This window comes from Diadema antillarum, unplaced genomic scaffold (genome assembly GCF_040938485.1).
Source record: "Diadema antillarum isolate AM-2024a unplaced genomic scaffold, OU_Dant_1.0 scf00000170, whole genome shotgun sequence".
In the NCBI taxonomy this organism is placed as follows: Eukaryota; Metazoa; Echinodermata; class Echinoidea; order Diadematoida; family Diadematidae; genus Diadema; species Diadema antillarum.
Window position 1 is genome coordinate 2,387,333 of NW_027271059.1, and position 14,995 is coordinate 2,402,327.

General features: G+C 39.6%; 1 protein-coding gene across 1 annotated transcript; it reads left to right on the forward strand.

Moving 5' to 3' along the window:
• Positions 1-229: 229 nt before the first annotated feature.
• On the forward strand, positions 230-14,134 carry LOC139722729 (Golgi-associated plant pathogenesis-related protein 1-like). Its single transcript, XM_071634019.1, has 4 exons — positions 230-470; positions 8,539-8,760; positions 11,960-12,040; positions 13,106-14,134. Exons 1-4 carry the CDS (start codon positions 434-436, stop codon positions 13,264-13,266), a joined length of 501 nt encoding a protein of 166 aa, XP_071490120.1. The 5' UTR covers positions 230-433; the 3' UTR covers positions 13,267-14,134.
• The last annotated feature ends 861 nt before the right edge of the window (positions 14,135-14,995 follow it).

The following is a 14,995-nucleotide window of genomic DNA, read 5'->3' on the forward strand; positions in this document are numbered from 1 at the left end:
GTCTACTTTCGTTTTCTATACAAGCTCATTCAGCGGTCGGATTCTTTCAAGACTACATACTTCACTCCACTGTTGGGGGCGATCCTCTTCCGTCCTTTTTCTTCTCCCGTTCCGGAGAGGTGTCGCGCCCCTCTTCTCTGTACATCATTCCTTCATCGCCGTGAACACTGAGGAACCTATTCTACCAGTCAGCCAGCGTTGTGTCATACTAGTAATCATAGTAATCGTAGTGGATACATGTCGGCTCACGTCTCGGAGATATCCGCGACCTTTTGCAGCGAAAGTCATCATCTCCCCGAGCTTCTCGTGGGAGTAAGCTGTCTCCAGACATAATACATGATTCGGCTCTTTTAGCCAGGAGGAAATTGTTTCCTGTACTGAAATTCGCAGGTTTTCTTCGTGTGCCTTGCACCAGCAGACGTCGAAGGCTAAGATGGGAGGATGCATGAGCCGAGATGGCGGGATGGGCGGTGAGTAGGGCGATGCCATGCCTCCTTATTTACTTGCTGTTCCACAGCGTCTGTCGTTCTTGTCAAGTTGACACGTTGTAATATTGCCGGACAGGTAGCAAGTAATGTGCATTGCGCATGTGCCAATCTGTATGCATCAAGATATCCTTGAAATGCCGAAATCACAAACCATGTGACTAGCTCCATTCACCATAAAATCATGACGAGCTCCCATTATCAGTTCACTTATACTACGACACGCTAATAATTTTTTCCATAGATGCAGCGACTTCAAATAATTAGCTGGTGCTATGGCTTCAGCAATTACCGTATCTTGGCAGAGGGTTTTTGGCGAATAGAATATTTCCAGTAGGCCCTTACCAATCATCATGCTCATATTGATATGATGAGGAACGGAATGACAACAATGATATTCAGGGATGGTTGGGTTGGATAATAAATCCTCACTGTATTACCTAATTATGTCAATGTGATACAAGTGATATTGAAAATTGCAATGCTCTTCATGAACACTTAAAAGAGCCATAAGGTCAATATTATTTTCTTTTTGACATTCTAAACTCACAATATCACATTTATTGCATATTACGGCAGATACCAGTTGTCCCCTATGATATAATTTGTATCTTATCGGTATAATTCCATTATATAACGATTGCATTGACGCTACTATGTCTCACCTCCATAATTGTAGTCGGCCTATATTGTTCCTTCTCCTCCTGTTTCACCCTTCGTTATAGAATAATGTGTTGTGGGAGATTATGAGAACAAAGTGGAAACATTCCTTGTTCAAGCAATAGGCGTTTTCACATCAGCCCGATAAAAATCCAAGCTCGAGATATTTACCAATTTCCCAAGTCAGAAAATAGCGCGCTATTTCGGAACATCGGGCTGATGTCAAAACGCCTAATAAGAACGGGAGAAAAAAAAAGAAGAAAAAAGAAAAAAAAAAGAATGAATTGGATAATTCCAAATGGAGGCACATGCCTAAGTGCAAGGGTATCGAATGTAATGCATTTAAGTCTAGAAGATTAGCTAGCATAGGCCCGGAGACGTTTACTACTTGTGTGCAATGTCTCTCTCACTGCGAATGTATAGCGGTGTCACAGTTGGTCTACTTCCCCTAAATAGACAGAGAATGTTTGATATCTACTTTGAGGTATTTTGTATACATTCGGAGAGAGAGGGAGAGAGGAACCACATGGTGCACGCGAGTCAATATTTACTCTACAATGGAACGTATCGTATTTATGTCAGTGCCTAAAGAGCATACTCCATTTCTTTGCCCTTCCCACCCCTCCGACACGCCCTTCCACTCTGCCAGCACCCCCTTCTCTCCATACCCCCTTCCTCGGGTTACCCCAGTGCCCTCTCCACACCCCCTCCCCTCTTCACACCCCCTCCCTTCTTCACAGCACCCCTCCCTCTTTCTTTATTTTAAAGGTCCTGTTTACCTTTGGGAGCAGTGATTTAAAAAATTTCAAGATATCACTTTTGATGCATATGTGTAGGTCAGTTGTATCACAAAACATCCTACCATAAAAAATTGCAATAAAGCCTAAAATATAAGGAGATATCACTATTTTTGTCATTGAACCATAACCGCAGACAATTTAGTTTGGAAACATTTTTATCATAACAATTGTTCACATTTTGTATATTTAACGCTACTGTCATTACATTGATTATACTGGTTCAAATATAATTTACATCGGTTGTTTCTATCCCTAACTCACATTTTTTGAAGAACTAATGCTGGGATTTTGTTTCATCTGCAAATGGTAAAGTATGCCTTTAAATACTCTCCTTACTGGCTTCAATGCCCCTCCCTCCCCTCCCCTGTATTTCTTTACCCCCCCCCCCCCAATCTTTCTGTCTCCTCCGTTCACCTCTATTCTCTCTCTCTCCCGCTCCCTCTCTCTCCCCACACTCCCTGTGATTCCCTCACGCAGGCGACCTACTAATCATACCAGACAAGTTGCGCGATGTTGACGGGTCGTGCATTACTCATTCAGAAAGTATTTACAAGGCATTCGAAGCACAAACATTCGATTGTGTCTGTGCGAGTTATTACCAGACAGATAAACCTCCGAAAAATTAATCAGGACCATTGGGTCAAGAACTTGTGCGCCTAGACTTCTATCCAGACGCTTTCGATTGACCTCGCTTGTTTTTACTCCTGCGAGGACCATAATTTATTTAATAATTACTGTTTGGCGATGTTTTCCGTTTGAAAACTGTTGGACTGTAGGGTCCTACACATGCTATACGAGCTCTTCTGACAACATATTATACGACTTGATTAATTTGATTTGACGCGATGTATTCTCTGTATGGCATTCCTTTATAAGTATGCCGACTTTACGCAGAAATATAACTATTTTCAACAATTTTCGTTTTATACATCTATGATTACCTTTGTAAATTATTTAACCTCTGTACCTCTGCTAATTTCCATAGAAAGCGATTGCCAACAATAATTAGTATGCACAAAGCTTGGCAGTTTGGCAATATCATGAGTAATTAATATTACTAGAATAAAAGAAAACAATCAAAAGAAACCAAAACAAGGCAATTAAAAAAATACAAAAACCAGTGAAACTGTTTAAGAAAGGATAGCAGGTACCTAATTGAAAAAGAATAAAATGACTGACACGATTCATCATTCCCCCTTTTCCTAAAACAGTCAAGTGAGTAGTCCTATAGTGTAAAGATCAAGGGGATGGAACATCCTTCTCCCACCGCCATCTAGGGTTAGAGTTAACTACACTGTATTTCGAAAGAACTCCCAAGATATTTTGGTATACCTCAGTGTAAAACGATGGGAGTTATCCGGAGGCATAAAAACATGTTGCTATAGAGATGACGCCACGATCAAAGGGCAAGGTTGGTCACGCACTTCGGTTAAAAGACGTACTTTCGTCACTGTGCCTCTTGCGTTCTCCTATAGAAGAGGACGTGAATATGAAAAGAAAGAAAGGAACAAAAAATCTAGACAAGAATTTGAATACAAAAACAAAAAATGAGGGGTAAAATTTTCTCTCATCCGTCTCTTACTAATTATACGTGTATGCCTCTCCCCTCTCGCCCCCCCCCCCCCTCTCTCTCTCTCTGTCTTTCTCTTTATTTGTCTGTTATATTCGATATCTTTGTATTTTCCCCATGGCACTATATATCCCCCGACCTCTTGGTATTCTCTCCTTGACAGAGTCGACTAAATAATCAGACTAACACGCACCAGTCATCAGCGATTATGCCATTCTTTTATCTGAACTCGAGAGCAACCCCTCCTCGCATTGATACAATCTTGTATACTAGTATGTTGCTTACAGGCCTTATATGATTATGTTCCTCCTTATCACCTTTCTCATTCCTGCCGGGATCCATTTGCCCTTTCTCTCTTTCGCACATCTGCAAGATAACATGCTGACCTAGCCGAGATGTCTGTTCCAGAATATTAAAAAAAAATGATATCGAACCAGTCAAAAAGGTTAATACCGTCGGATCAAACCACCCCTCCTTTAACGTCGTTATTATCGGATGGATCATGGCGTTGCCCCAATCTTCCCGACTACATAGCCGGGTTTTCTCACGGCAGGCAGGCGGTAAATTCAGCCAAGAAGGTATCCTCATTGGTTTCGCCATGAAGCTCTATGAGAGCTCGAGATAACATCACGTACTGGTAGCGTGCGTGGGATGGACCGGTATAACCGCTCTCAAGCTGAGACTGGAGTAACGGGATCCATGCCTCCCACGTCTATGTCAACCCCGAGGCAGCGACATCAAACAAGCATAACAGACAATCGTCGGAAAGGAGCTGTCTAGTACGTTAACTCTTTGGGTGCCACTGACATTTAGTTTACGTACACTTGCGAAGGCGTTACCAGATGGAGGTTCGGCAAGGATTAAGCGGCGGAAATTCACGATTCATTTCTGTGAGGTTGGGCATCCCTCGTTAGTTATAGACGCTCAGATTTGTTTGTTTACGTCACAGAGAAATCACCGCGCAGAACGATAACACGAGAGTGGACGTGATGCGCTAACGTCTTGCCAATTGAGCGGCCACCATTTTGACATGTTGAAATGATGGAACGGTTTCTAATATAATGTGCCGGTATTGTCGTTGTACTGACTTATTAAAGCAGAGTTCTAGCTTTTGCCAGATCGCGTCTTTGCTGTTGCACGTTACGCACATGAACAGGGTATCTTCTTCTTTAAACAACAATGACTATGACTTCTGGTAACGTCAGAACACAACTTCTGCGGCTTCTCATTTTGCCGTCAAATAATCTGCGGCGATTGAATTCGACGAAGTAAAAGGCTTTGCTAAAGTTTTATTCTTGGTTTTTATTTGGTTTTTGTCTAGGTTTCTTTTGTATCATTGTGAATGTGATGATGATTACAAAGAAATAGGTCGACTTATCTTGAAAGATTCCGTATCTTGGGATTTCAATTTCAAAGCACAGCACCTTAATTCGCTAATTATCCGGCAAAGCTGTTCAACTGGGCTCAACTGACGCCATTCCAAGGATTCCTTTCGATAAAACAGACAATTTCGTTCTCCATAAATGACTTAGCTGAACTTCTTTAGTCTGTAGACAATGCATTTATAACTTGTCAAATTGCACAAGTAATATGCACACATAAAGTATAAAGGTAGGTAGGTAGGTATCTATTTCCGTTAAAAAAAAAAGAAGCTTAAAACGGCTTGAATGCCCATATTATTCAGCGGTGCCGCCATGGCACCATACTTCCATGGGGTCCAGTTACATAATAATTAAACAAGCCTTTAAAATATGCGAAGAAACAGAATGATACATAGAGATAAAATTGGAAAGAGAATGAAAAGAAAAATACAGAGCAACAACAAACATACATGATATCACATAATCAAACATTATAATATAACAGAACAGAACAAAATAAACCCGGCTGTCCTGTCACAGCAAACAATACATTGCAACTGGGATTCATGAATTTGTATACATCCCTAGAAAAACCAAGGAGCTTCAAACAAGCTCCTTGGAAAAACATTCAAATTTAAGGCTGATCGAGCAGCCGGTTGTAGAAGTTGTAGATTATTACACATAAATGCCGCTCGATATGCAAATGATCTTTTGAGAAATTTAGTATAGGGTTTGGGTAAACTAAGTTTGTTTCCGAAACGCAAAGAATAAGGGTGAGAGAGATAATCAAAAGATTCAGAGAAGTATTGGGGTCATACCGTAGAGTGTTCTAAACAAATATGGGATTGTCATCGGGTGTTTATTTCTTCTTTCTACCAACGTGTCCCATTTCAGAGCATGGTGAATCTCCACGTTCGAAACATGAGATTCCCGTTTTATCTGGAATATTAACCGGCCAGCCCTACTTTGTAATTTCTATAATCAGGAATCAATATGCAGTTTACAAGCAGAGCCATAGACAACATCGCCATAATCAAAACGTAGTAAAATAACAGCGTTATAAATTAACTTTAATATAGATTCATTTAGGACACCTCTCAATCAGCCCAGATAGCTTATCATTTTCCCAAATTTTTTTCACCATATTGTCAATATGGATGTCCCATTTTATCTGCTGATCACAAATAACACCCAGATATTTAACACGGTTAACTTGCTGAATCCCAGAGACAATCTGAATACGGAATATTACCAAATTTTGAATATATTCACATGAGACTGTACAGTTATACACCCTGCTCTCCTCTCTCTCCCTCTCTCCTCTGACTCATCTACTTTCTTCCTTCACTTTACTTGTCTGGAGATGTCTACCTTTAATGTTTGTCCAGTCAAGTGGGCTCAACGAAGGCATCCCTGGAATTTCGTTGAGCCGTCCCTATCTTCCGAGAAGGCCCTCACCGTGCGCCCTGGAAGGCAGACACGCATTGCAATCAATTTTCTTTGAAACATGGGGGTCAGCGAATCAATTCAGGTTGTCTCTGTTGTGAAGTAACTACTTTATTGTTATTGTACCCTCTTGGCGTACTTCCACCGGATATGTGAGTTGCCAAATTACTTATTGTGAAAGATATATTGACAATATATGTTATATAGATATGGCACGCAGCTGGTGAAACTACCGATATTACCGTTAACATCAATATTCCAACAACATTGCTATCAATACGATCAGTGTTTTCGTTACTGTCTCTTTTTCCCATATTTGTTGCAATTATTGCTATGAACATTGTTGTTATTATCGTCATCGTAAATATAAGGACAATTCAAACGAACTATATAAGCATGATATCTAATAGACAACACTATCTAATAATGATAATGGTGACTGCACCATTAATAACGTTCTATAAGCAAAAGGAGAATAATCTTTAGATTGACTTGTTTGTTTTTCAGGAAAATTATTCATTCGCTGTGTGGATAAAACATGGGCAAAATGTGATTCTCGTATCACATTTTTCTAAAAATGATTGTCCTCTCTTTTAACTGAAATCATTGTAATTGCCGGGGGATGTCATACATCATTCCCGGCTCCAATCAGTCGGTTGGTTCCCATAACCATCATCTATCTTCCTTTTGTTTTTACCACTCTTTTTTTTTTTTTTTTTGGGGGGGGGGGGGGGGGCTCAACGGATTATCAAAGACAAGTCTTTGCAAAGTGGAATTTCTCATTGTGTCATCCTTTTGACGATATTCAACGAAGCTGCTATAAAATCCAGGCTCAAGTTGTTATTTGTTTCGTTCCTTTGTTTTCAAAGGAGAATTAAAAGAACCTATCACCCAGAGACCATCCATTATCCCAGTCAAGCAAACCACCCTATTTACTGATGACGGTCCCCTCCAAATTAACCTTTAACTATGATGATAACTATTTTAATCACGTAATCATATTCATTGTTTTTTCTCTTAAATACACTGATGGGAACGTGATCATTTGTTTGGATTTTTGATTTACAAGTAGAGAAATGATATTTTAAAAAATCTGAAACTGAAAGTTCGGAAAATGCCTTGTAAATACATGTCCACGTTCACCTCGATATGAAGGGGCAGAATAACTTGACAAGTGACAGTGACGGACGTTCAAGTAATGATGCTCTTTAAAAAGGCCCAACTCATTAGTCACAGTGGGCCAGTAGCCATGTGTTCTGTACACCCCCCCCCCCTTTGAGTATTTCTACGTGCGCTAATTATCCATTCGCGCAGACATCCTCCGAACCATCACGACACACGTGATAATAGTATTACCTTCGACGTCGAGCAAAGATGTGCGTTATGTCGCCGATGTACTGTCGCTCCAGATTGTGTATACTAATTACTATGTCAGAACTTGCATTGCAGGCTACCCCTTCCCCCCCCCCCCCTCGCTCTCTTCCTTTCTCTCATCAATTATACCGGTGCTTTCATGTTTATTATCATGTTCGATAATGAATTATATCTGTCTCTCTGTATCTTTTTATCTTTCTCTCTCTGGTATCTGTATTTTCTTTTGTGTGTGCATTTTTTTTCTTGCATTCCAAGTATGCCTAGGCCTGTGTGATTTTCGACATGTGATTATGCGATATCGATTCTTGTAAAAACTCCCCCCAAATGATGGAGTACATCATGACCAAAAAAGCAAAACAAGACAAAACAAAACAAAACAAAACAGATATTCAGAATTCAGTGACAAGGGAAAATCAATGTCTATAAGTAAACCGTTACGCGTAGTGACGATACGATAAATAATATTTTTACAGAGAATATAGAATAACCACGAGTCAGTAACATCTCGAAATTCGAAACGCTTGCTAATAACTGTGAGAACATAAGAACTCACGTTTTTTTTTTTCCAAAGTCTACACAACAAAATGTCATACTGTTTGTCGGGTTAAATTTCCAACAATCCTCTTGTGTGCTTCTTATGATCCAGCCATTTCAGGCAATATCTAACAAATGTACTTTGAATCTCGTAAAGTTGTTATCGTGGTTAGAAATGAAAATATCATAACATGATGAAAGACTAAATTTTACTCCTCGTTGTTCGTTGCCCCCCCCCCCCTCTATATATATCTATTTCTATCTCTCTCTCTCTCTCTCTCTCTCTCTCTTGTATATCTCCTCCATAGGTTTCCGGTCGAAGTTCAGGAGAGATGCTGTGAAGGCGCACAACAAATACCGCGCGATGCACGGAGCGCCCGCTCTCAAGCTCGACAACAGACTGAACAAGTACGCGCAGGACTGGGCGGACAAGTGCGCGAAGAAGGCGCAGTTGGCGCACCGGACTGATCACAAGTACGGGGAAAACATTCACTACGCATACGACTCCACGGGGATCGAAAATATCACAGGTATGGTGTTCGTAGGGTGTGTTAACGTGATTAATAGCACCTGCCAAGTTAATTTCTTTGTTCTTGAGGGTTTATATTATTGTTGAATGAACTATGGAACAGAAAGAATGGGAATATTGCATAGCACTAGTATCTATACATACTTATGCGTTGCCTGGCATTCTCTGATAACGAACAGCTGCACTTTATGTCGTGCAATTGCTGTCAATAATGATTATTGTGTCGATCTTTGAAGTCTACTTGCTCTCAGGGTAGACCTCACACTGTAAGAAAAATAGGTTCAACTTTGCACTTTTGCCGGTGTCACATTAGAGTACCTTTACCGGTGAAACTTTTCATCTTTCAGACCGGAGTGGTGCAAATTGCATCTTTTCAAGTCGACACTGGTCTGAAAGGTGCAAAGTTGCACATATAAAGGTGCTCCCAGTGTGGCACCGGTAAAGATGCATATAAGTTGAACCTATTTTCTTAGAGTGCACTATGACTAACCCACAACTATACATTATTTTAAGAAGGTTATGAGATGAGTAAATCTGCATAAGGACATAAGTTTCTTCAGTTAACAAGCAAAGTTTTCTTCGAACTTCGTGCGCTTTCGCCTGCTGTTTTCTGCAAGCTTCGTCTGCTACTCGCGGAAGATGGGATATTGGCAGTCTTACAAACCAAGAGAAGTCATGCAATAGAAGATCATGAAGCAAACGAGCAGCCTACCACAGGCCCAACGCCTGAGTACCAGAGAAAACCAGTACATCTTGACATCTTTGAAGAAAGAGGGAAAGATATCACACAAAAAAGGTGCAATCACCTATACCGCACACAGGCAGAACATCATTGTTTGGTCTAATTGGACGCCAAATTCCCACACGTAAAGCTTTCCTCTCATCCCTTTATAGTAGATTACTATCAGATTATGTAGATATGCTACAACAAACCAAGACATTTTGGTAGATGTTTTGGCTCCCTTTGGTTGGTAAGTCAGACCACAATACCTCTTTCCAGAATCAGGCAGCTGACCGTGGAACTAAGAGAGTCGTTAGTGTCCTTTGATGCAGCTGGTCTTTTCACTAATACACCAATCGAGCTGGAGATTGTACTTTGAAGGGCAGAACTGACTTCTCTCTAAAATAAGAGGACTATAGGCGCACCTTTAAGAAAATAAAGTAATATCACCAGATGATTTAACTGAAGTAGTGTTTAAAGTACCTCGCAAGATCTATCAGTGATGAGGTTCATGTTTCCGAGACAGGCAGAAAATTTGGAACCAGGAAGTCCGAACATCAACAAGAGATGAAATTCATCCTGAAAGGATCCATTTCACCAGGACCAAAGAGAAAGTGGAGACGACAACGCAGCTGAACAAAGCAATCCTGCCAAAGTCATCACGTTGCACATTAAAGTGATTGTATAGTTTAGGTTGAGATGGGAATTCAGGTTCTAACTTTTTTGGTAAGATAATCAGAAACAGCTTATCAAAAGGCTTAGATTCTTAAACGATTATAAGTTTATTTATATGAAGTGACTGAGATACCTAGCAAAATCAAAACCAAACAAAATAGTCCTGATGTGTGAAAGATGGATCCCTTCTTTTATTAGGAACACTTTATTTATTCTTGTATCATGTCAGCCATTCGAAAAATCAATACACATCAAATGTGACCGTGCACCTCAAAACGAACATAAAGTCGCACACACTGATTTTGCGTGAGGACTGAAAATAAGTGAAATGGGGCAACCTAGCCGAACTTGACTTTTTCATATTTTCTGAAAGAGCGGGTCTTCTTTTACATCATGCTAAAATTTGGTATCATAAAACGGGCAGGAAAGTGTGTTTTTTAGCAGTTTAACTCGAACATTTTTGGTAGAATTAGTGTGATTAGGTGTGTCTTCAGAATCCCTTTTTTCATTTCTGAAAAACCTTGTCCACACTCTTCACTTTCAACTCTAATAACTTTTGAAAGGATAGGGCTACTGCTTTGAAAGTTGGCATTAATTACGGACAGAATGTGTTGATGAGGCATGTATAATTTCAGTTTAATCTGATTATTCCTTCATTGTTGTTACTCTGGTGGTTTACATCCTGTTTTTTGTCCCATATTCATCACACAGCCAGCACGGTTTGGTAAAGATTAAGCGCTTGAATAGACACTGTACTTCAGAGCCTCTTTTCTCAGTTCACACTTTTCCTGAGTTTGTGCTTTCTTTCCAATATTTAGATAGGTTAGGAGAGTCCATTTGACTTTAGTTATGCATCATTTTAAAGCTTAAAGTCTGCTCTTTCAGAATATAGTCTTAACTAAAAATCCATGTCTGGCGACTTTTTGTTTGTTTTGAGGTGCAGGGTCACAAATTGTCCTGATGTGTGAAAGATGGATCCCTTCTTTTATTAGGAACGCTTTATTTATTCTTGTATCATGTCAGCCATTCGAAAAATCAATACACATCAAATGAACTTTGACTTCCTCTTATGTAGGCATTTTGATATTTTACAAGCATGATAAGTGGTTTTTAATAATTATCTCGCAAGAAGAAAAACCTGAATCCCTATCTAAACCAACTGTACTTCCTCTTCCAAAACCACACTATTGACTGGAGGGAAAATAAGTACATGTATAATATCTTAAGGCAGCACTGGATTTACAACTATATTTACTACTAGCATTAATGCACATCCAACGGGGGCCTTGGACGCTCAGTAGATTGCGCGACATGGGACAATACAAACCCCATAATTCTCTCGGACACCAAGACTGCCCATACCCCCATCTACGGCGAGTCTAGGCCAGTCCGGCACAGCTGAAGCTCCGGGCGAAAGCTCACGTAGATAAAAAAAAAAAAAAAAAAAAAAAAAAAAAAAAAAAAAAAAAAAAAAAAAAAAAAAAAAAAAAAAAAAAAAAACTTCAGTTGTGAGTGAAGCCTGAGTGAAGCTGTTAGGAAAATTCGTTTCTACTGCAACTAGATAGACAAACGGACGCAAATATGCATGAACTATTGAATTGGTGTATTTAGCAAGACCGATTTAGCGGAGAAGTACTTGTAGGTTCCTATTAAGCCCGTTTCGAAGAGATTCTAAATTGTATTTTCAACCCCGCTGTGTGTTTGCTTGTGAGACTTGTACACTTTATATGGTTTCATAATTATGAGCTTTTGTTCTATATTTGCCACCCCCCCCCCATTTTTCGATCCTTTTGACCTGAAACAGGTGAAAAGGCTTCCAAAGCTTTCTACGATGAAATCAGCCGTTATAATTTCTCTGGAGGCGGTGGATTCTCGTCTGGAACTGGTAAGTATAGCCTCACGTGTCAAGAGTCGAGCTCTTATATGGAAAACAAAAAGTCGAATACCAGTTTATGGGTGTCAATTACATAAAAGATTTCTCTAATTGCATAATGACCCGAAAGTTATTTGATTCAGGTGGAAATGATGTTAGTTTATTTGTTCCCTACAGGGAGGTAAGATGAAAACGTTGCCTGCGATAACTATCACTTTTAGTTACTTTCTGCGTGTTTCTTCTTTTCTTTTTGTTTTTGTTTTTTTGTTTTTTGCTTTGTTTTGTTTTGCTTTGTTTTTTGTTTTGTTTTGTTTTGTTTTTTGTTTTGTTTTGTTTTGTTTTGTTTTGTTTTGTTTTGTTTTGTTTTGGTTTGTTTGTTTGTTTGTTGTTTTTTTTTTTGGGGGGGGGGACAAATTAACCATAACTTTGCATTACACCCGGCGGGACTCTCTCTTACCCGAATCTCAGGCCTTCCCTAACCCCCCTTCCCCCCGTTTGTCTGTCCGTGTCTCCTTCTCTCTCTCTTTCTCTCTCTCTCTCTCTCTCTCTCTATCTATCTATCTATTTATCTATCTATCTATCTATCTATCTATCGTTATATCTATCTATCTATCTATCTATCTATCTGTCTAAATTATATAAGCCTCTCGCTCCCTCTTTCGCTATGTCATTACAATTTGTATGTATTACAATATCAACGACGTATTTGTTTTCCATTTCATTTTCGGAATGACTGGACGGTAGAGCTAATTAATAAATGGTAGAATTTCAATCTCACATTCTTGTGACTTTTGAAGGGTCGTTGTGCGAAGAAATAAACAAAAGAATGTCCAGCATGACAAACTTTCGAAATTCCATGAGAGAATACCGATTATGACAGATCCCTATAACTGACACTAAAGACGGCTACCAAAGACTAACATCCCATGCAATAGCACTGCAGCTGGCACGCAGATTTCTGCATAATCTGGTTCAAAGAATTGACTAGTTAGTGTGACACCTCGCTGTGTTGCCCTGTGAACTCTCATTCAATGGTCTGGCCCAGCCATTCACGCATGTTGTACTTCCGCCTTACAGGTCACTTCACCCAGCTCGTCTGGAAGAAGAGCCGAAGGATTGGGATCGGTGTGGCAGTCAACCCGAAGAACAGAAACCAGGTGTTCTCCGTCTTCAACTACGAACCGGCGGGGAACGTTCAGGGTCAGTACAAGGAAAACGTGCTGCCAAAGAAAAAGTAGGGGAAATCTTTCGTCCATTCGGCTGCTCGGCTTTTCGTCTTCCGACTTTCGGCTCGGCCTTTCAGCTCGTCTATTCAGCTCGTCTATTCAGCTCGCCAATTTAGCTAGTTGGAGACGTGAGCGCTTGGCTGCGGACTGTCAGACCACTTTCCGATCTTTCACAGCTTTGCTTCCGTTGTGAAAACTAGCTTGATATTGTCCGGATGTGTGTTTTAATTTCATCATTTATAATTTGTTTCTGGGACGTCAAGGAACTTTCTTTTTTTTCTGTTCGTTATATTCGTTGGAGAAAAATCATCTTACTTCTTCTTTCTGCGGTCAGCTAGAAAGGATAAAGTCATGTTAAAGAGAATAAAGTCTCCGTAAGATGAAAATGTTTCCTTCTGAAGCTGTCCAGACTCTGTATATTATCATGTCGACATTTTATGCTCGCATTGTATGTATAATGAAATGATGAAGCATTCAGAGAATGGAGCACTCAGAAATCCGTATGAGATGTACCATGGGACCCTATCATGCGCTCATTTTGTCATTAATACTAAAACCTAAACGCACGCGACACTTGCAACACATTTTGTTTTGTTTTGTTTTCCTTTGTATCTTTTTGTAGCATATGTTCCTCTTTCGACGGAAACACAGCCTCAATACTACACGGTTGTCGTTGTTATTACTTGTGACTGGTAAAGCAGTGCCTATCTCCGCAAATGAAAGGACTACGGTAAAGTCCAAAATCCTAGACATCAGTTTCTCAACATGTAGAACTTTTCACGTTCATTTTTTCAGTTTAATAACACGACAACGCATTACTTTGAATTAAAGCACATTTCTCCTTAAAGAACGAGAGCCCCCCTCCCTCATATCTCTGACGTTTGACCTCTTTGTTCCTATTACAAGTCTTCCGTTTCTTTCTCAAAATATCGTGCTATGCAGGTTAAATCTGGACCTATTTATGAATATGTTTATTCGCTTCGCAATAACTGAATTACATGGCAAGATGTGCATTTAAAATCAAACTTTCGTTATCCTTTTCTCAATTGTGCTTCCAAGGGTCATTCGTTCTCTCCCGTTAATGGAATCATGAATTGCTTACTTTGAAGCTACTTATATCTGTCTAAATCCTTGATTTGTATGCATTATACCATACGTTTGATATAGATACAACGTTATGATACGCGTAGTGATATCTTACGTTGAGTAAAGTTGGCACTCAAAAACCAAATCACAGTTACTACACTGTCAGTGATGCCTTTGCTTAAAGGGATCAAACAGTTCTGGTTGAGACCTAATTTCATGTTTCTAGCATTTTTAGGTGAGACGATGAGAAACCTCATATGAAATATGAAAGAGCAGGCATTTTATGAGGAATTCAACGTTTATTTGATAAAAATTGGCTTTGAAATGGCTGAGACGTCCAATAAAGAGTGATTCTGATAAAGTGTGGGACCCACACTTTGTAACGATTGCTTTGTTTTTCTTTGTTTTTGGATGTTTCAGTTATTCCAAACCCAATTTTTATCAAACAAACTTTGAATTCCTCTTAAAATGGTATGCTCTGCACTATATCATAAGTGTTTTCTTGGTATCTCACAAAAATTTAAAAGCCCAATTTTCATCTCAACCAATACTGTACTGTCCCTTTAACGGAAGAAGTTAATTATTGATATCAAAACATGTCTCATATTGCCTTAATTTGGCAAGTCGGGCGAGTGATATATTTACCGCAAAACTT

Coding starts and splice junctions, on each gene's coding strand:
- LOC139722729 (XM_071634019.1), top strand. CDS start 434: ATGGGAGGATGCATGAGCCGAGATGGCGGGATGGGCG. Junction 471..8,538: donor CCGAGATGGCGGGATGGGCG/GTGAGTAGGGCG, acceptor TCTCCTCCATAG/GTTTCCGGTCGAAGTTCAGG. Junction 8,761..11,959: donor GGGGATCGAAAATATCACAG/GTATGGTGTTCG, acceptor GACCTGAAACAG/GTGAAAAGGCTTCCAAAGCT.